General features: G+C 45.0%; 1 protein-coding gene across 3 annotated transcripts in view; it reads right to left on the bottom strand.

The window, feature by feature from the left end:
- GCLC (glutamate-cysteine ligase catalytic subunit) overlaps positions 1–21,778 on the bottom strand; it is a 40,445-nt gene that overhangs the window by 15,464 nt on the left and 3,203 nt on the right. For all 3 annotated transcript variants that reach the window (XM_024121889.3, XM_024121890.3, XM_028478902.2), the window contains exons 2-6: positions 5,852–5,964; positions 4,834–5,016; positions 2,514–2,627; positions 880–938; positions 620–753 (exon numbers count right to left, since the gene is read on the bottom strand). In XM_024121889.3, the coding sequence (XP_023977657.1) occupies positions 620–753; positions 880–938; positions 2,514–2,627; positions 4,834–5,016; positions 5,852–5,964 (603 nt within the window). The remainder of the gene's footprint in view (positions 1–619; positions 754–879; positions 939–2,513; positions 2,628–4,833; positions 5,017–5,851; positions 5,965–21,778) is intronic.

The following is a 21,778-nucleotide window of genomic DNA, read 5'->3' as shown; positions in this document are numbered from 1 at the left end:
GCGGAGCACAGGCTCCGGACGCGCAGGCCCAGCGGCCATGGCTCACGGGCCCAGCCGCTCCGCGGCATGTGGGATCCTCCCAGACCGGGGCGCGAACCCGGTTCCCCTGCATTGGCAGGCGGACGCGCAACCACTGCGCCACCAGGGAAGCCCAATATTTATTCTTTTTATACCACTAGATGGCCTTGCAGGCAAATAAAAATTTAAAGTCCAAATAATCCTTCCCTTGGATCACAAGCTCACTGGAGTGCATCCAGAATTCATTTTCAGAAATGATAAAATTTGAGCAATGTTTACAATCTCAAAGCTAGTCACTAGATGGCAGCAAAAACTAGGCACAGAGAGAACAGAGACAGTGACTTTGGAATATTTCACATTTTAAATTCATTAACAACTATGTCTTTGTAGTGAACTGTAGATTCCGTAAATTCTGTCCAGAGATAACTTCCAGTGAATTTACTAAGATAACTTCATTGGTTTTCAGAAAGAAGTACTAGCTACTATTTTAACCTGATTAAAATGTGATTTTTAAAAAGGAAACATGCACATATAAAAAAAAGAAGTTAATAAATAGAAACGGATGAGGACAGCTTGCCTCTCTGGATATTTGAAATGATACCTGCAGACAGCAATTGCCCATCCCAAAGCCCATAGCATCCATGTAAATGTGGTCGGGCTTAGAAGCCTTTGCTGCCTCATCATCCTCAGGAAATGTTTCTATAAATGGAGATGGTGTATTCTTGTCCTTAAATACTGCAGTATTAATTGAAAAAAAAAAGAAAGAAAGAAAGAAAGAAAAGAGCAGGAAATGGGTGAGAGTCAAGGATTAACAACAATGGGGGGGGGTCTCCTCCCACCCCGCCACCTCTCTAGACTCACTTGGGACGTTGATGACAACCTTCTCTCCTCTTCTGTGCCGGATGTTCCTGGTGAGGGTACTAAAAAACAGAGAACAAATGTCCTAAGGTGGTCACCTAAGAACCATCATGCAAAAGAAGAATTTGACAATATTCAAGTACACGGAACGACTTCCTCCCTCAAACTCATTCTCTAAGACAACCCTACCGAAAATTCATGTGGACCGAGAGACTGAGGGGATTTCCTGAAAGAAGGCTTTGCATTAATACCACGTCCTCTGGCTCTTGTTTGAGAATGTCATTCTCTCTCCTGCCCAGACCCTGATCCCCGGCTCCGTGTGACTCACCAAACCAAGCTCAAGTGTTCAAGGTCTGCTGTGGTCTGGCCTCACCCTATGTTTCTAACATTTTCCATGCTAAGTCCAAAGACTTGAGCCAAACTGTGGTACTCACGTTCCCCAGGCATCTCTGGACCCCAGAACCTCATCACTCCCTCCACCCATCCTGCAGCATTCATACTGTCCTCCAGCCTGCGATGTCTGATCCAGAAGCCCCAGGCAAGCTGTGGCTGTAAGCACTGGACATGCAGCCAGTCCTAATTAAAATGTGCTCTGAGGGTGAACACACAGCACGTTTTGAAGACTTGGTACAGAAATAAAGTAAAACTTATTAATAATTTAAAAATACTGGTCACAAGTTGGATATACAGAGTTAAATAAAATACACTATAAGTTCACCTTTTTCACCTTTTTAACATGGCTACAAAATTACTATTAAAATTACATGCGTGGCTTGCATTGTGGTTTTACTGGGCAGTGCTGCCGTCGATGGTGTAAATGCCACCTCGCTCAGGAGGCCTGCTTTTGACCCCCTCAGTCAGAAGCACCTTCCTCTCTCTGGTGTTACCATCTTTGGACACCTGTCATAATCTTCCTTTTCTTGCAGCTGAATATCTCCACCTTCCCCTTGGCACACTATAAACACTTGATGTTGGAAACTATGTTTATATGTCTTTATCTTCCCCACGGACTCTGCACGTAGCAGGTGTGCAGACCTGTTACAGGAATGAACACTGAGAAGTCACAGGTCCCTAACTGTAGGTCAGGAGCCCGGGTTCAGGATGACAGATGAGACTCAAAGGTACAAAGCTGAGATCAGACTGGTATGGGCCCTGAAGCAACTTGAAACCCTAGAATTAAAACTACAGACTAACAGACTTAGAAGTTAGTGGAACAGAAGGTAGAGCGTGCCTACTATATACACAGGTATTGTACATATTTTACCTTATTGTCAAGGTATATGGAGTGGGATGAGAAGACCACAGATACTGGCGGTAATTTTCAGAGGAGGAAAAGGTAAAAATGATGACAAGAAAGCTTCTCCAAACAGGTGTTAACAGAACTAGGATTGAAATGCATCTGTGGCTAAGTGAATAACTTTAGGATCACTTGGAAAACAGGCAGATCCAGCCTGGAAACAAGCAGCACCAACCGAGCAGCCTTGGGGGACCGAGAACAGGCGTAGCTGTGGGTCTGCGGGCTCCTCTGGTTAATTACCACAGGAGCTGGAATTCAGGAACCGCTCAGTAATGATTCCCGGAGGGACACTGCACCCCCAGGGCAGGGATCCAGGGATCCCAGTCATCCACACACTCACCTGAAGCGCGGGTGCTTGTTTATCGCTTCATCAGGAAAGAAGAGGGACTTGGAAGCTCCTCCTTCCACTGGGTTGGGCTTGAACTCGGGCAGCGTGAACCCAGGGCAGCCTAATCTACAACAAATGGAGAACTAAAGAGATAGACTCTGTCTTCAGGGATTAAAAACGTGCATGTGTAACGCTGCCTTTTTCAGGGGTCCGGCACACAGGTGTTTTGCAAACACTGTGCTCCTTGCAGCCACGCCTTTGCAGTCTGTCTTGCTCACCAAGCTCTTCTCTTGTGACTGCAGCCCTTTTGTCGATTTTTTCAGAAGCCTCCGTCCACTGAGGGTCTGCAGAGCACTTACTTATATCCTGGCCGCCTTGGCTGTTTCCCCCACGCGGTTTCTGAGGCGTCTTCCTTTACCAGCTCCGACCCCTGCACACCACCTCCCCATCAGCTTGGTTCGACTTGGGACAGGCCTCCTGTTTCTTGCCTCTGCCAGGCACCTCATGAATCCGTCCAGATCAGGCAGGTTCTCTGCCAGTGCCCCTGTCCACCCCCAGATCTCCCTCCGGAGGCTGAAACCCAACCCTATTATCTCACTTGACCTGAGGAAGAGCTTTAATTCCAACAGAGAAGCAGAGCAGGGTGTAGGTCGGCAGCAGGAAACCTCCGGCTTGGGAGCCAGGACTATAGCCGGTGCCTTATTTTCAACCTCACCTTTTATAAAACTGGCCGCCCATGTTCGCCTGGTGAACAACAAGTGAACTTGCCGATCTTATCTCGAAAACAGCCCCAGATAAGGGGGCTGCTGAGAGTTCCTGCAGCTCCGTACATTATTCACTGACAGCCTGCAGCCTTAGGAAAAGCTCTTGCCGAGAGTGACAAACTGAGATCTGGGGGTCTCTCTGCTGACCGGAATCAGGCTGGAGAAGCACGTGTGTACTTGGCAGGAAGCGGGCAGCCAGGACTCAGACCCGCACCCCCAGCCCCACTTTTCCTTCAGACCAGCACCGTCCAAGGGAACCTCTGCAGGGATGGAAATGCTCACGGCCTGCACTGCCCAGATGGGTACTGAGCAGGTGGTAGGAGGCGAATGAGACTGAGGAACTGAACTTCTCATTGTATACAAGTCTGATTGATTTAAATGTAAACAGTCACATGACCACTGTTTGGGTTACTGGGCCCCACTACAGTTGCACCTGTTTTCGGAAAGAGAATCACCCTGTTTACACTGAAGAAACTGAGTCTTCCTCTCCCTCTTGATCCCGAAATAAAACTTCCCTTATCATTTGACTGTGGATGTAAGGTGAGGCTTCTACAAACAAATAATTATTATCTTTGTTTTGTTTACTAATCCAAAAACACCCTCTCATCATAAAAGATATGGTTAGGCTTTTTAAAAAAAATTAGATTTTTAGAATAAAACTTATTCCCAGCTCAACTCTCCTCCCTTCATAGTAACTTAAGAGAAGGAAAAAGATACTTCTCTAAATGTCTGATGAGTTGCTTAAATAAGGTTTCAACTATTTATATGTGACCATGGAGATTTTAAAAAAGAAAATTCCCTTTAAGTGTCCTAAGACCAGTGGTGTGACTGTGAATGCCTAAGTTCATCGTGGACATCGATCAGGGAAAAACAAGAAGGCATAAAAATACTTCAGAGTGTTCCAGGCCACGATACCAATCCTCAAAGTGCTTTTGAACTTTGGGGAGGTAAGCATACTTTGCCACAATCTGACAGATATCTAGCAGAGATAACCAGATTTACGATTCGGTAGAACTGCATTCTTGCGTACAGGTCCTATGTATAATTGTGTGATATTTATGTACCTCATACTAAGCTAAGGACAAAATTTCACTGTTCATATTTACCTTATATTTACTCTTATGAAACTTTAGCCATAACTAGATTTGATGACAAATCCTAAATCTTTTCAGCACAATCCAAACATGACCCAGTGACTCCCTTGTTCTTTGTTAATATGTATCAACAGACCCTGGGAGCGCTGATGCCAGCCCCTCATCGGGGGCCCCCTGATCTGATATGGGGGGCAACGCACATCCTTCCTTGTGCACTGCTCCTTCCCTTCCGCCTGCAGAGTCTGTGGCCCTCGGGTCCTTCCACAGTCCCCCAGGCCACCACCACCACTGGCAGAGGCTGGCACGTGACTCTGCCTGCAGCTCTAATGTTACAGAGTCTACCAGACACGGTGTGATGAGGATGAACTGTCTGCAAAGCATGAGAGCTGTGGGGTCAAGGGCTGGGTTGTGATCTGCTCTCGATACCTGGATTGCTCTGAAATGCCGGCCATGCACGTTGACACAGGGACTAACCTGGGAAATGAAGTGATTGTGCAGAGGGCCTGGTTTTCCCCCAGTAGAGATGTCGCTTCCTTGCGGCGCTTCCTCATGTTGTCCTCGACCGTGTTGAACTCAGACATGGTCCCTCCGTACGGCTGGCCAGGTGTCCCCTCGATCATGTAGCTCCCATATTCTGGTCTCCAAAGGGTAGGGTGGCTACAGAGGAGAAAAGGTTTCAGTCCATCTTATTCTTCTGCTGCAGTCTGCTCCATTTTTAGTTTTGAAAAAGTTGCCTCCAAAAATTTAGAAACCACTGGGTATACAAGAAGCCAAGAACTCTTTAAAACTCCCAGTGGCTGTTAATCTTCCACAGCTCTTCAACTACATAAGGGTTACAAGTGCTGGGTCTAAAATATTTATAAATAACTGAGACACACACAGGGTATGCACTGTCCAAGGCAAGCAAGCCTGTCTACTCTGTGGGGAAGGACGTGGGGATTTAAGGCCTCCTTCAGTTTAAGACTGGGTTCCAAATGCAAACCCAGCCTCCCAAAATTCAGTGGGTAGAGAAATGAACTGGAGGTACATGCCCCCTTCACCTCTGTCTACTGAAATAAAGAAATATTTAAAAAACATCCTGCCAGCTAAGCAAAACCCATCTGCAAGTTTTCTCTGACACCATGGTTTGTGATCTTGGTAACTGCCAATTTTTTAAAAAAATATTTAAATAGTAATCAAACTTTATATTGAGTTTACTCTTCTAAGTGCTTACTAACGTATTTAGAATGTCTACACCCTAAGAGGTAGGTATTATTATTATCCCTGATTTACAGTTGAGGAAACTGAGGCACAGAGAAGTTAAGTACCTCGCCTAAGGGTACCCAGCTATTAAGCAGAGGAAGCAGGATTTGAACCCAGACAACTGGGAACCAGAGCCAGAGCCCTAAACTGCTGTGCTCTCCTGTCTCCTGTACGTGGGAGGAAAGATGATATTCCAGTGGTTCTAACAGTTTCAGAAACTCTCAAAGAAGCCTTCAGTACATCAGCTTACTTTGGGTTTGTCCTTTCCCCCTTTTCTTGCAGAGTTTCAAGAAGTTCCTCTCCAGACAGTACCAGTTGGGCTTTTTTATTTTCATGATCAAAAGATACCAACATGTATTCCACCTGTTGAAAATAAAGGAGAGAAAGATGAACATTCCTCCAGACGCGTGCTTGATGCGACCTTTAGGAAAAGTAGGGAAACGTGAAGGTTGGAAGGGATGACAGTGTCCTGAGGAGTCACATCTGCTTACACAATGGTGCTTAGTGAGTGAGGTTTGCATAATGTGAAAACCCGGAGAGAATGGCCAACAGTGGCCTTGTGGGAGGAAAAGGGCTCTTACGTGATTCCGTCTTCCCCCGTTCTACTTAATACCTTATAGAAAGGTCAAGATGCCCATTTTGACAAACTGTACTTCGAGAAAGAAGTATTTCAAAGCCAGGATTCTGTAAATTGCAGTTGCAAGTAGTAGTCGCATTTTACAACGTATTTCCTCAGTGGGCTTACTGTAAGTTTACGAAAGGGGTTACCTGCGTGTTCTAATCAAGGTAGATTATCCTTCCTCACTGGTAGGTTATTTAATCATCCCACTATGAGCCCCACTAATGGACAGTTAAATCAAAATCAAATACACCAATGTAGGGCTTCCCTGTTGGCGCAGTGGTTGAGAGTCCGCCTGCCGATGCAGGGGACACGGGTTCGTGCCCCGGTCCGGGAAGATCCCACATGCCGCGGAGCGGCTGGGCCCGTGAGCCATGGCCGCTGACCCTGCGCGTCCAGAGCCTGTGCTCCGCAACGGGAGAGGCCACAACAGTGAGAGGCCCGCGTACCGCAAAAAAACCAAACCAAACAAAAAAACCCCACCAATATAGAGGTATTAGTTATGCCGCGGAGCGGCTGGGCCCGTGAGCCATGGCCGCTGACCCTGCGCGTCCAGAGCCTGTGCTCCGCAACGGGAGAGGCCACAACAGTGAGAAGGCCCGCGTACCGCAAAAAACCAAACCAAACAAAAAAACCAAACCAAACAAAAAAACCCCACCAATATAGAGGTATTCGTTTAGGAGTTTCGGCAATTTTGTTTTGGTTTTTCAGGAATAATTTAAGACCACTTCCCCACTCTGAACTCATAGAATTTACAATGCAAGGTGCACTAGTGCATTCATAACAATACCTGATGGAATTCTGATAAAAAATCAAGAATGAAATACCAAAGTAAGACTTTTCTGGGCAGAGTACAAATAGAACCTGCATTTGTTTTCCCTGAAATCGCATGCTGTAAGTCATGATAGTTGGTATTAATAGTGAAGATTGTGACTCACTATTTATGGTTAAAATAAGACACACATCATCCATAGGTAAGTGAAAAGATTGGAGCTGGACCATTCAGGCAAACGCTTGAGAGCAGCCTTTGCTCAAGACCCCAAGACAGAGAAGAGATGGCAAACTTGTGGCAAGTGGCAGACCAATCCCCAGAAAGTACTTTGTTTGGCTTATCATAAAAGAGACAAGCAACAATACATCCACTATCTACTTTATCTACCTGACATTTCACATGTAAATTCAGATCCCAGCCTTAAAAACAAACCAAAGCCCAGAAGCCCAGCAGGAGGCCGGGTCCAGAGAGGCTGGGGCTGGGCAGTCCCCCTTTGAGGGGGCCTCTGGTCTGCAGACCCACTGTCCCGGTGTAAGGCATCTGAGTCAGCCCTCCCTATCACAGAAATAGTACCATTCAAGAGACTAGTTTGCCCTTCAGCTAGGAAATATAAAAGGGGGGAAAATGTTAGTAACCATAGGGAAATAGCCTGGCAGGTTTAAATGACAACAGAAATAAACTTTCGATGAATTTTTATTAGTTGTCGTTATGGACTGAATGTGAGCGCCCCCCCAAACCATTCTTATGTTGAAGCCCTTAACCCCCAATGTGATGGTATTTAGAAGTGAGGCTTGAGGGGGGGGGGGCGGTAATTAGGTCAGGAGAGTGGGACCCTTGTGACAGGATTTGTGCCCTTATAAGAAGAGACGAGAAAGATGATTTCTCTCCACTGTGTGAGAACACAGCGAGAAGGCAGTCTTTTGTAAGCCAGGAAGAGGGACCTCACCTGGAAACCAAATCTACAAGCACCTCTGACCATGGACTTTCCAGCCTCCAGAACTGTGAGAAGTAAATGTTGTTTAAGCCACCCAGTCTGTGGTATTTGTTACAGCAGCCTGAATAGACCGAGAGAGTTGTCTTACTGATGAGTTCAAGTCATCAGCGCTGAGATGAAAACAGCACTTAATCTGGAAACAATCTAGCTCCATAAGAGTCAGAAGCAGCTACAGGCAGTTCCCTATTTAGGGAGACTGTACTTTCAGAAAGTTCCTCTGTCAATTTCTGTGTACATTAGAAGAAAGGAATTTTCAAATTCCTTTGAAACAATGTTACACAAAGGTCCCTGGGCCACCTCTCTAAAGTATTTAACCTATCATGCGTCTGACCTCTGGGGAGAGGGAACCCATCACTGCGTCCCTGGGGGACAGTGAGGTCCTACATTGCTTCCCAGGCACTGGGATGAAGACTCCGGCCTCCTTACACCCTGGAGAAGGGGTTGCATCCAGGTGGTCAGGCCGAGGAGGGGGAAGGTGCGGGGAAACTCAGCCCAGGAGGACTGGGCTGCAGGGTGGGGTCCGCAGCCACCCTAAAGAAATTCACAATTCAGGATTCAGGGCCAGCTCCTCCATTCCAGCGGCCCAAGCAGTAAGCAGTCTTGACTTTTGCTGGAACCACCCATTGCATCTAAGAGACCTGGTTTTCTCCTTACACCGACTCCTGAACAAGCCCGCAGCCATCTTGTGATAAGGCTCGAACTAGCTGATGACACATCAGTGCTGAAACACAGCGTCCTGCTGCCTCCACACCCTTTGTCCTTTCACCCAAAGTCCTGTGGTTGGCAGGTGCTGGGAGCACTGCACAGAGCCAGGTGGATGTGGCTCCTGCTGTCAAGCTCACAGGCAGCTGAAATGACAGCCAGTAACTCAAGGGAGCTAAATGGTCTGGGGCACGTGTAACAGGAGGGTCTGGTCCCGCCTGGGGTATCAGAAGGTTTCCTGGGGGGAGGGGGGGTGGCCAGGCAAAGGAGAGGGTCGTCATAAATACAGCCCCCACCCCTGACCCCTGTGCTTCCCCTGACCACCACCCTGACTGCAGCATAATCACCTGGATGGCTGCCCAGAGATGCAGATAAACTAGGCCCACCCCTGGAAGACCATGTCACAGTAGTCCCGCCTCTAGACTGTAAACTGTTTTAAAGCTAGTGACTGTGCCTTCTGCCCAGAAGATGGTTTCCTCACACAGCAAAATATTAACGACCAAATATTTTTGAGCACTTTCAACCATCCAGTTGGATGGCACCCATTTCCATATCTAGCAAGATACTCACGCCTGGAGCACCCAAAGGGGTGCTAGAACCAGTGCGATGCTATTTGGTTTCAAAATCACTTGTAGTGAAATAGGGAAGACCTGCGTGGCAAGCCCAGAAGAGCAGCTGTGCCTGAAACAGTGGGTGAACTTGAGGTGACCACCACAGGTCCAGGAACCCTTTGTATATGGTGACATTTTAGACTATAACTGTTGAAATGTTATTTTAAACTGCACTATTTTCCCCAAAAGGAAACGTTTTAGTAGTTTACTCTAAAGTTACGTCAGGGAACTAGACTCAATATTTTCTGATAACCCATAAGGGAAAAGAATCTGAAAAAGAATATAAATACGTGTATACATATATATGTATGTGTATATATACGTACGTATAACTGAATCACTTTGTTGTACACCTGAAACACAACATTGTAAATCAACTATACTTCAAAAGAAACACACAGGCCAAAAATAAAGTTACATCAAATTCTTATAATATCTGCTATATTCTGACTTTTCCCCCACTATTTTTTTTTTTTTTTTTTTTTTTTTTGTGGTACGCGGGCCTCTCACTGTTGTGGCCTCTCCCTTTGCGGAGCACAGGCTCCGGACGCGCAGGCTCAGCGGCCATGGCTCACGGGCCCAGCCGCTCCGCGGCATATGGGATCTTCCCAGACCGGGGCGCGGACCCGGTTCCCCTGCATCGGCAGGCGGACGCGCAACCACTGCGCCACCAGGGAAGCCCTCCCCCACTATGAAATGCCATTTCATACCACAGAATAACACAGGGTGCACTCCAGGGAAGTTTACACAAAATAAACGTGGCCTTGCCCTGGCCTGGTCTTCCTCCAGTGTCCTAGACCAGGACTTCAGCTAACAGAGCAGGAGTTTCTTTACGCATAATACATTAACCTCAATTTTAACACTGCGTAAAATGATGAATTTCCTATACGATTACGTAAAGTAACTTCCTTGAATCATTACCAAAACAAATTCTTCACATGCCAAGATTAGCAATATGAAGCCTCAGTGAAAAATTTTAAGATTCAGGAGAGAGGAGGGAAAATTGTGATGAATCTCATAAAGGGGACAATGACACCTTTCAATAAAGGAAAGGAAAAAACAACACCCTCTCCTTTATGGTAGACACTAGGCACATGTGACCTTTTTAGATTTAAAATTAAAGTAGGGTTTCCCTGGTGTTGCAGCGGTTAAGAATCCGCCTGCCAATGCAGGGGACACGGGTTGGAGCCTTGGTCCAGGAAGATCCCACATGCTGTGGAGCAACTAAGCCTGTGTGCCACAACTACTGAGCCCGCACTCTAGAGCCCGTGAGCCACAACTACTGAGCCCATGTGCCACATCTACTGAACCCGCGCACCTAGAGCCCGTACTCTGCAACAAGAGAAGCCACCCAATGAGAAGCCTGTGCACCGCCATGAAGAGTAGCCCCCGGCTCGCTGCAACTAGAGAAAGCAGCAACGAAGACCCAATGCAGCCAAAAATAAAATAAAAAAAATTAAAAAATAAAAGAAAACAGGGATGTTAAGAATCCGCCTGCCAATGCAGGGGACACGGGTTGGAGCCTTGGTCCAGGAAGATCCCACATGCTGTGGAGCAACTAAGCCTGTGTGCCACAACTACTGAGCCCGCACTCTAGAGCCCGTGAGCCACAACTACTGAGCCCATGTGCCACATCTACTGAACCCGCGCACCTAGAGCCCGTACTCTGCAACAAGAGAAGCCACCCAATGAGAAGCCTGTGCACCGCCATGAAGAGTAGCCCCCGGCTCGCTGCAACTAGAGAAAGCAGCAACGAAGACCCAATGCAGCCAAAAATAAAATAAAATAAATAAATTTATAAAAAATAAAATAAAATTAAAGTAAAATAAAAATTTCAGTTCCCAGGTCCCTAACTGGATATTACAAACAATTCATTTACTGCAGGAAGTTGTACTGGACAGCACTGGACTTAAACCCGAGAGAAACCACCTCTTGGAATTATATCTGGACACACTTACTGATGCATTACTGCTGGAGCAAAGGAAAGCCCTGCATGCCGATCTGCTCTTTCGTGTCCTACAGATGGTGTGAGACATTTACTTTCTGGGCCTCTGAATTGACACTGGCTGATTTTTTTAAACCATGCCACTACACTTCAGGCGTGTGTCAGTTTTCATTTTCTGATGGTTACAAAGACCAGGCTAAGTCACTCCTACCTTATTTCTGAACCAAAGTAGAACCCAACCAGTCTGCTCCCACAAATTAACCTCACATAGGAGAGCACATCATGTGAAGTTACCAAAGGGGATGTTTGCTGTGGCCACCAACACGGGCACTCTGCAACTTAGAAACCTAAGCCAGAAGACACGTCCTCCTAAAGAAATAATATTGTAAATATAAATAGTTCTTATTTACCTCAAAACATCTGCAGGTTAGTACTACAGCTTCTGGATTCTGAGGACAAGTGAATTCTTCGCTTCTTTCCTGAGAACAGGGTCCTGGTCACCACGTGGCTGACAAGAGAGGGTGTCTTGGACCAACTGCTCTGCAGCGCTTAGGTGGGGAGGGGGCGGTGAGGGAGTGAGAGGTCAGGGCCCCTGAAGGAGTCCCATGAGGTAAAGGAGGACTCAGGGCTTCAGCAGGGCTGGCTCAGGGCCCCAGGCACTCCTGGAGCAGGTGATTGACAAAGCAAGCTAGGTCCCTGTAAGTGTGTTTAGAGATGAAGTTGGCCCAAATTCAGGGACCACCATCGAGAGATGAGAAATTCAGGGCTTTAGTTCTTAGGAACTGGTGATAGATTAACCCACCCAACAAAGGGAGGGTGATGCTTTCTAAAGAGACCTAGAGCCAGTGCCGAAACAGGACGTGCAACTCCTAAGTCACTGCTGTGCTCAGAGGGGCCCTTGGGCCCCCAGGGGCAGGTGACAGCGATTCCAGAACTCCAAGTCCAATGCCATTCCACCACAGTGAGGGTCTCCTTCATAACCGCATCTGATGGTGCCTGGATGCTGAGGCAGGTCCCACCAAGAGAGCAGTTCTGACCTGCTGAAGACAGGGTCTGCAGGATGCAGACTTGTTAATACAAACTCCTTCCTGCCATACCTGGAATTCACGGGAAAGGATTACAATCTCAAACAGATAAACCAGAGCTCCTGACTCGGGGCTCTGATGCTGGCCCACTACCCGGGACAAGGTTCGCCTGGCAGCATAGCTATCAAGTGAGGTCAGCCTCATCCCCACAGAGGCTCATCCGTGTCTGCCCTTTCACAGGGCTAGGCTGCCAGCAGAAGATTAGCTGGAAAGGCCGCAGCCGCCTCGCTAAACCTGTTAGCATCTGCCCTGCGGACCGAGAAATTGACCACACATCCTCAACTTTTCAGATCTGAAAGTGCAGCTGGCATTTCACTAGGAGGGAACCACTGGTCATCTGGTAACCAAAAACACCGAAGCTTGCACTTGTTGCTCGAGACCTTTATCAAAGCAGCCCGCCCCCCTTGCTACCCCACCCCACACTCTACTCCTTTCCCTTCCACCTCCAGCCTCGCCTCGGGTTGGAGCCTCGTTTGAATCTTAGTAACATCTGTGTTTTTTTCTTTTATAAAATGAGGATACGCCTACCTCAGGGGCCACTGGGGAGGAGCACACAAAATAATTCGTGTCAAGTGCCTAAAGTGGTAGCTGAGTACACATATCCTCACGTGTTAGTGATTATTTTCTAGCTCTCGAGCAGGGACACACGTATTGAGGCAGAACAGTGTCTTTTAAGTGTTCTTACGGGTCCATGGTGGCCTGTAATCAACATTACCAAAAAACGCTGAAATGAGTAGAATAAATACCAGAATATGTCATTCATGGGAAAGGAAGTACTATTTCACCCAAATACTGTTTTGCACAGCGTTTCAGGTACTCGCAGTCTCAGTAAAAGGAAAGACTTTGTGCAGAACACCGCCAGCTCTGCGACAGCGGGCACAGGTCAAATCACCCCCCTCCCGGACACTTTCAAATGGCTCACACTCAGCACATCTTAGCACCTTCACCACGTGTGCCGCCCCTCCACTCCAGCCCCGCCCCCCAGGCTGCACCCACACAGGCTTTCCTTCTGCTTCTTGGCCAGCCAACCACTCTAGGGCCTGGACAGCACCGCTGTTCTCTGCTTGGAAAGCTCTGACTGCAGTCCCTCAAGTAGCTGGCTCCTGACGGGCTCTAGTCAAGTGCTACCTCTTCAGAGCAACCTTGGCTAACCCCCAACACTAGGACCTGTCTTGTCCCACGCCCAGGGCTGCCACCCACACTAGTGCCTTGTGGAGTTGTGTTAAGTGGCTACCCAGGCCAGAGCAGTCTTAATTTCCCCTCTCTCCTCACAAATATTACAATTATGGACATTTGGAACATGTCCTAATCTAACAAAGTGTCCCTTCCAACTCTATACTATGTCTGTCATTAAACTCTCCCAGAAGTTCTTGTGGTATAAAACCATCCATTTTTCTTTCCCTCTCAAAGATAAGACATTACACACACTGCATTGCCAGGAAGGGAATTCTTTTCAAATGCATCATCTTGCTACCTAAACTCACCCCTTCTAAGCACATGATCTCTTAAATTGTATGCATACATCAGTGGAAATCTTTCTAAAATTGATTACGTCCTCTTCTACTACAATAGGAAGATACTAAACATACTTCCACTTTTTTATCAAGGCTTCAGACTCGGGGCAATTTCATTTCTTTAACAGAGCAAGGCCCTGGGAGGCACCGGCGGCCGTGTCTAGATCTGCTTTTCCAAGCTGCTCTCCGACTTGGTCTCTGATTGCTGCCTCAACTGATTTTTTGTAGTTCATCCTGAACTGAGGAAGGAAATGACCAGCTTGAAGGAATTGTGTATAAAGTGAGCAATCTCCGGGTGAGGGCTTGAGACAGGCTTCCAGGAGTAAAGTGCATGCACTCTGTACTGAGAGGGCTTTTGCTTGCTTCCTAGTTCGCGCTGTCTGTGTTTTGGGGCCGGCAGCTCCTGAGCCCTGGATACCACTCACACAGCCATGGAGGGAGGACCACAGGCAGGGCTGCTGCCGCATGGTGTGTTGGACGATATGCCTTCCAAGTGCTCGACTTGTGTAAATAAGTGAACACTTTAGCGGGAAATGAGGGAAGCACTCCCAAATAACCTCTTTAACGTTGCTCTGAGGCTTACAGTGCTCAGTGTATCCTTTCAAGCAAAAAACTTTTTAAATTAAAAAAATGTAAAGTTTCACGGAGGCTCTCGCCTTCAGGGTTTGTTTTAACTCTGCTAAACCAGCATCCAGTTCAAAAAAAGTGAAGGTGTTAACTAAATCCAAAGGACTGAAAAAAGGGTCTGGGGGATGGGAGACAAGAAAGTGGGTTTGTGTGAACATTTATGTAATTAGGAACATCTGGTTTGGGGGTTCTTTTGTAATCTTGTTGTGGAAATAAGTTTAATTACTAAATCCTGACCATAACACACACAAACATCTAAGAACACAGCAAGCGCTCCAAACAGAGTCCGACAGAGTAGAGCCGTGGCCATATGAATGCTGCAAAAACATACCAACCTAGATAAGCAAGTTTTCTGGATACCTATAAAAGATGTGCTCTTTTGGCTAGAAGTCTGACGCTTATTTATGTTTCCTCAACTTCTGAAACAACGTCTGAGAAACCCAGCCTTTAAGTGGAGGAGATTCAGGGTCATCATTCTAAATTACTCAATCCTTTATGATCAGTTTCAATATACAATCCCCGTGGCTACTAAGTAACCAAAATGCATATGCTTTCCCAATTCAATTCTGCTTCTTTCTGAAAATCATAACCAAGATTTCAAGGACCCTACAAGCTGTGAAAACATGCATGGGCTTTGAGCCATTTACTTTGGCTGGAAACCAATTTTTGCTCTTTTCCCAAGTTCTCAGTATGTTCGAGATAGGTCGCTGCCAAAGCCTCCAGTCCCCTAACGGGCCAACTCCGGCTTCACTTCCGGTCCCATCCTTGCACCCCTCTCGAAAGCCTGCCATCCTTCCTGCCCCCAGGGCAGTCCTACTGCCCCCACTGGTCCTTCTCCAGATCCCACACACGTCCAGGTCCTCCTAGGGGTCGGAGGTGATGGCCACGCTTCCTCTCTGGGTTAGTCATCTCGCTCTCCTCCTTGGCTTTAATCCCATCTGTAGGCCCGTGGCTGCCCTGCTGCACACACAGCCAGCTCAGATGTTGCTCCAGCTCCCTCTGCACTGTCTACCCGGCATCTCCACTGTATGAGCACCAGGTTCCTTCACATAGGAGGTCCCAAACCAGAAGATCCAAGCAGTTCCCCAGGAACTATCCCCACAGGCTACACTCTCTCCCCTCCCTCAGCATCGAGGTGACCTCTGCCGTGGGAGCTCCCAGCCTCTAATTACCCTCCCAGCCCGTTTTCCCCACCACCGCCAAAGGGACCCAGGATTAGTCTCCCTGTACGATTCCTGGACTGACAATACCACGTCTCCTGGCGTGGTCCATTACAAAGGACCTTGACATATATACACTAATATGTATAAAATGGATAACTAATAAGAACCTGTTGTATAAAAAAATAAAATTCAAAAAAGAATAGATATATGTATATGTATAACTGAATCAATTTGTCGTACCTCTAAAACTAACACAACATTGTAAATCAACTATAGTCCAATATAAAAAAATTAATTACAAAAACAAAAAAAAAAACAAAAAAAACAAAGGACCTTCAACAGCCTCAGCCTCTAACCACTCCCCTTGCCCTGCTCTGGTCCCACGCCACAGCAGTGATCCTCAACTTCAGGCACTTCACAGTTGCATGTCTGCACGCACCCTTCCCTCCTTGCGCTGTCTCCCTTTGAGATTTTTCCAGAAGGTCCCCCACTCCGCCCCCCATCTCTAAGACTCCCAGGGTCTCCAGGCAGAGAGCAAACTCCTCCCCTCCTCCCTCCAGCCTGTCCCCCGGTCCTGCCATGCCACTGGAGTTCTTCAAGGGCAGGGAGCTTCTCCCTTTTCTTGGTTTCTCTCTTCAACCCCATGACCTACCACAGGGAGTCCTTGATAAACAGGAGTCACTCAATAAATACTTAAAAGTCATCTATCATGGAAATAAAGCCTTTAGTATTTGCCACATGTAAGTGAAGCTTAAGTCTCAGTTTTTCTGAAGGAAACAGTCTGCGATAATATCTTGCTTGCTTTTTTTTTTTTAACAGAAACATTATGGGGTTCAAACAGGTTTACTTAGGAAGTTAAGGAAAAGGTTTTAGAAACCTAATATCTATGGGTTTGTAATTAGATTACTTTTTCAGTAGCCAGTAAAGTACGTTCTCTTTGAAAAATCCTAAAACCCAAAAGGTGACAGGATAAGGAAACGGATTCTACTATCTCTTGTACACATTTCCTGATTTTTGTAAGTTGTGTGGCATTTAAAACATTCTGAAACAGATTGTTAAAAGATACAATTAGAAATTATATATACATATAAAAGCATGCAATTCAAAACCAAATGATAGAATTTTTTGATTACTCTTGCAGATGAGGAAATTGTGGGCCAAAGAATTTAAGTTCTGCATCTAAGATCACACAACTGTTTGGAGGAAGACTTGGGGCTGCACTCCCATCTTCAAGTTAGTCCATTCTTAAACATGTATGCAAACTTCAAAATAATTGTGTTTTCACCAAACATCCAGTCATAGGATGATAACAGTGGTACTAAGTGATGAACATTACAGCATAAAGGCAAAGAAAATTCTGACTTTAAAAACTTGGCTATATCTAGGTTGTTGGAGATATAACCATGAGGGTAGCTAGCCTCTGGACAAAGTTTATAGACAAAGGAGAGCAGAGCTCAAAGAAAAGGTAGAAAAACTTCCACTTCTGATCAAGATGGAGTAATAGTGATCAATTTCACCCCCCCCCCCAAAAAAAAAGAGAGAAAATATAGAAAAGAATTTTCAAGACACTGGGCATCAGATAACAAAGGGCAGAGATCCCTGTGATAGGAGGGATAATTTTAAAGTGAGTGAGCCCTACAAATGCCCCAGCTTCCTGCCTGGCCAGAGGCACTAGATCATGGGCAGGGAGGTGAAGCAGAGCCCAGGGTGGGAGTGGGGGTTTGGTGGGGGGAAGGACTTCGTGAATGGAAGAGATAGAGCTGAATATCTGAGGAAACCAAGTAATTTAGAGGTCACAGGACCAAGTATCAAAGAGAAGAGAGCTGCACAGACAATTCCGCAGATCTGCAGAGGGTCCCCCCTTAAGGACTCGGTAGTAAATCGACCCACACATGAGAGGTGAGGACCCAAAGCTGGGACAGGGTGCCTTCCCCCCAGCCAGAATGGAATAACTCCTAGTTCAGAGCATTGAGGAAGGTACCCCTGAAGGCCTTGCCTCGGCAGAAGAGAATAATTAGCCCTAAACTGACACTCTTCCGGACCTGCTGAATAAATTGTAAAAGCAAGACCTGAAAGGATCAAACCATCTCCAAATAACTATATTCCAGAACAAAGCTTAAGAATATGCTTAGGAAGATGCAAATATCAAGCACCCAACGAGGTAAAATTCACAATGTCTGGCATCCAATCAAAGACTACCAGGCATGCAAAGAAGCAGAGAAACCTACTCAAAATGTAGAGAAAAAGTCAATTGAACCTGACTTTAAAGGACAAAGATGATAGAATTAGCAAAGATATTAAAACAGTTACTAGAACTGTATTCCCTATGTTCAAAAACAGTATAGTAAGGTTGCAGGATACAAGATAAATACACAAAATCAATTTTATTTTAATATATTAGCAACAACAATCAGAAATTATAACGTAAAGAGTAATATCATTTACAATAAAAAAATATGAAACACTCAGAGATACATCTGACAAAAGACATGAAAGACTTGTCCACTGAAAACTACAAAACACTGATGAGAGAGAGTAGAGAGGTATACTTGTTCATGGGCTGGAAGCATCACTGTTAAGATGTCAGTTCTCCCCAAACAATCTACGGATTCAATGCAACCACAGTCAACATCCCAGTAGGGTTGGGTAGAAACTGCCAAGATGTTCTAAAATTCATGTGTAAATTCAAGGACCTAAAAGAGTCAAAATGAGTTGAAAAAGAGCAAAGTTGGAGAGGTAAGACTAACTGATCTCACAATTTATTATAAATTATAGCAATAAAAAGTGTGGTATTGGCATAAGGACAAATAGAGCAATGGAACAGTACAAAGAGTCCAGAAATGAAACCACACATAGACAACTGATATTAGACAAATGTGCAAGGGCCTTCGGCAGTGGAGAAAGGATAGTCTTTTCAACAAGTGGTGCTGGGGCACTGTGCAAAAGCAACCAAACCCAAAAATCCATACCCTGCATCATATACAAAAGTTAACTCCAAAAGGATCATAGACCTAAATGTAAACCTAAGACCATAAAACTTCTAGAGGAAAATACAGGAGAAAACCTTAGATAATGAAAGATTTCCTAGACAGAAACACAAATTCTATGTTGAGGCTCAGATAATATTCTGACATCTTTTCTCAAGATACGGGGCCTTACACTGAACATTACCTAGATTTCTCCTTCAAAATGAAGCTACAGAGTTCTAGTTAGTACATTTGCTAACACACCACTAGACATTCCTAGAAGTGGTACCTTTAGAAGTGATATCCTGGACGTTCCTCTTCACAAAGAGGAATTCAACAGTGATGTGGTGGGGTCACAGTAACTTGTTCAGGAGTCCAGAAACATGTTCTAGGGGAGCCAGGTGTGCAGAAGGAATACACATTTTCCTCCCATTGCGTTTTCGCCATATTTAAAGTACATCAAAACCTCTACGTATCCAAAGACTTCTACAAACTAATCCTACCTGTTCACCGCACTGACAACACCACCAGGCACAGAACGCTCACACACCAATGCTATTTCTCACCTTTCTGCCTTTATTACACTGTTCACTTGCCTGGAATGCTTTCCCTTCTTTTCATATAAATAACGACCCTAATTCTCCAGGGCAGCTTCCCAAAGATGGTGTCTGAAGCATCAGAATCACCTGGGGTGCTGTGTGTCTCACACGTCTGCAAAGGGCACAAGGGAACATCTGGAGGGTGTTGGAAGTGTTATATATACACAGATGTTTCCAATTTTTTAATTTTCACTGTGGTTGCAGATATCTGGTTGTATACACTTGTTAGAAGTCATTGAGCTCTATGTTTAAAATGGGTGCGTATTACTGTATGTAAATTATAATTCAATGAAATTGGTTTAAAAAGAAAGCCCACATAAAACTATATAACACGAAATGAACAGGGGGAAAAAAATCCCAAACTGAGATGGACATCAGAAGTGATAGTCAAGCCCACATTTAAGTCAAGCTTAAATTCTTAGCCTCAATTCCTAATACACAGTTGACCCTTGAACAATGAGGGGGTTAGGGATGCTGACTCTCCCCACAGCCAAATATCTGCATATAAATTTTATGGTCTGGATCATATGGTACTCTAGTACGTGATTTATTGAAAAAAAAATCCATCTATAAGTGGACAAGTGCAGCTCGAATTCATGTTATTTAAAGCTCAACTGTACACACAGTCAGTTATCTGGTTCCCTAACCTTCAAAAATGAACCTCTTGGTTATAAAAGGTAATCTTGAAAAAAAAAAAAAAAAAAAATCACCAGAAAGCTCTAACCATATTTCACTCTTTTTCCTGGATTTCACCACCGTGCTTTAGACACATCAGTAAATGGTGATAAACTGATGTCCACAGTGACAGCAAAAGACAGAAAGATGCAGCAACTGTGCTTCATGTGCAGAGAGCACACAATGACCTACAGAATCTTCATGAATTCTCAGAGTAATTTGTGCTCAATACCTTAATCTAAGAAGTCATTGTCAAATAATGCATTTTAAAAACACAATTTAGATTCTGAAATGCAGTTTAGAAATACCATAAACAATTACTAAGCTAATGGAATACAGTTATATCTGAATGGGCAAATTTCAGTTAAAAACCGGGAAACATAGTATGCCTCATTCCCCAAAAACCAAGGCTATTTAAATGATATACTTTAAATGAGATATCCTGCGTATTTAAACATTTCCAAGTGAACATTTATGAGTCTTACTTAAAAGACTAGGCACTTAACTTGTAAACCATTCCAATAACAGTATCTCATTTAGTCTTACTAACGCTACAAGGAAGGTATTACTCTCCCCATTTTACAGATGACAAAACTGAGATAAACACTTCATCCAAAGCTACACAGAACCTTGAATTAGACTCAAATGACTATGCTTTTGTCCATTCTAGATTTATAGCTCAGGGTGTTATTTCTGCTATAGGATCATAAGCTTACTGATTAACAAGCTATGCATTTTCTAATTAGTCATGTAAGCATTCTTAACCTACATAGGTAATTTGAAGTTCAAACTATGAATGATATGCCAGCCCTTTATAAATCCCATCTCAGTTCTTATTGGTTTTACACATGATAATAACGCACTCATAAATATTAAAGATGTATATTTCTCTCAAAGTTCTCATGGATTTACCTGCTAATTAGAGCACAATTGACCTTCTTGCCTTTGAAAGGCAAAAAAGAAAAGAAAAATCAGAAAAAATGTTTCCTTTAAAATGTTTTTCTGACACCTCTGTAACCTGGAGAGCTTGAACTCTGTAAAAAGAGATTTGATGAAATTTCATACATTGTAAATATTCCAAAACCTGGTGTAATGTATTTAAGAAATGGACGTGGAGTCAGGCAGATTTCAATTCTGATAATGCCTCTGCCACTAAGTAGCTGAAGAGGCTGGCAGGTAGCTGACACTAGAGGGATATTAGGAAGCATTCAAGAGTCGTATTTACTGCCACATTTGCAGTGTTTATAAACTTCCTAGGTTTGTCTTTTAATGTGCATACTCCAACTTACAAACAAAATCTGTACCTAAAAAGTTGTGTGCGGGCTGTGAAGAGAGAAGTGCTTGCTTTTTTGCATAAAAGAATGCTTAGCAGGCATCAGGGCCCCCAGGAACACCCATCTCACCTCCCCCTCACCCCCAACTGGGGCAGCATGAAGTATCTTCCCAGTACCTGGGAGTTAGAACTTCGATTACCCACAGTAACAGCATGATCAATGGGTTGGGACCAGCCACACTAAAGGCGAAACTCGCATTTGTAAGCTGACCTGGGAATCTGCCTGTTTCTAAGGTTCTCACAGGAAAATACTTCTGAGTTCCAAAAAGCCAGTAGACACACACTTGTACAATACAACCATTTTTACCACAGTGACTGGTGGCAGCCTTCTCTTCACTCAGCAGTCTGAAGATGATCCCAGGCGAGTTTCAAAGAGGAACAACCCTCTCATTTTCCGAAGGAGAAAAGTGAGGTTCACAACCACAAAGGTGGTTGGCAAGCCTTGGAATACAACACAAGTGCAACTCCAAATCCAAGTTCTTCCTGATAAATACCACCAGAGACAAATAGTGTCCTAGCGCCAAGCATTTCCAAAGTGGCAGGCTCTCCTTCCAACCAGATCTACAATGACA

The sequence above is a fragment of the Physeter macrocephalus genome, chromosome 18, assembly GCF_002837175.3.
Source record: "Physeter macrocephalus isolate SW-GA chromosome 18, ASM283717v5, whole genome shotgun sequence".
Classification (NCBI taxonomy): Eukaryota; Metazoa; Chordata; class Mammalia; order Artiodactyla; family Physeteridae; genus Physeter; species Physeter macrocephalus.
The sequence above is the reverse complement of the archived record's forward strand: the minus strand, read 5'-3'. Positions and strand labels throughout refer to the sequence as shown.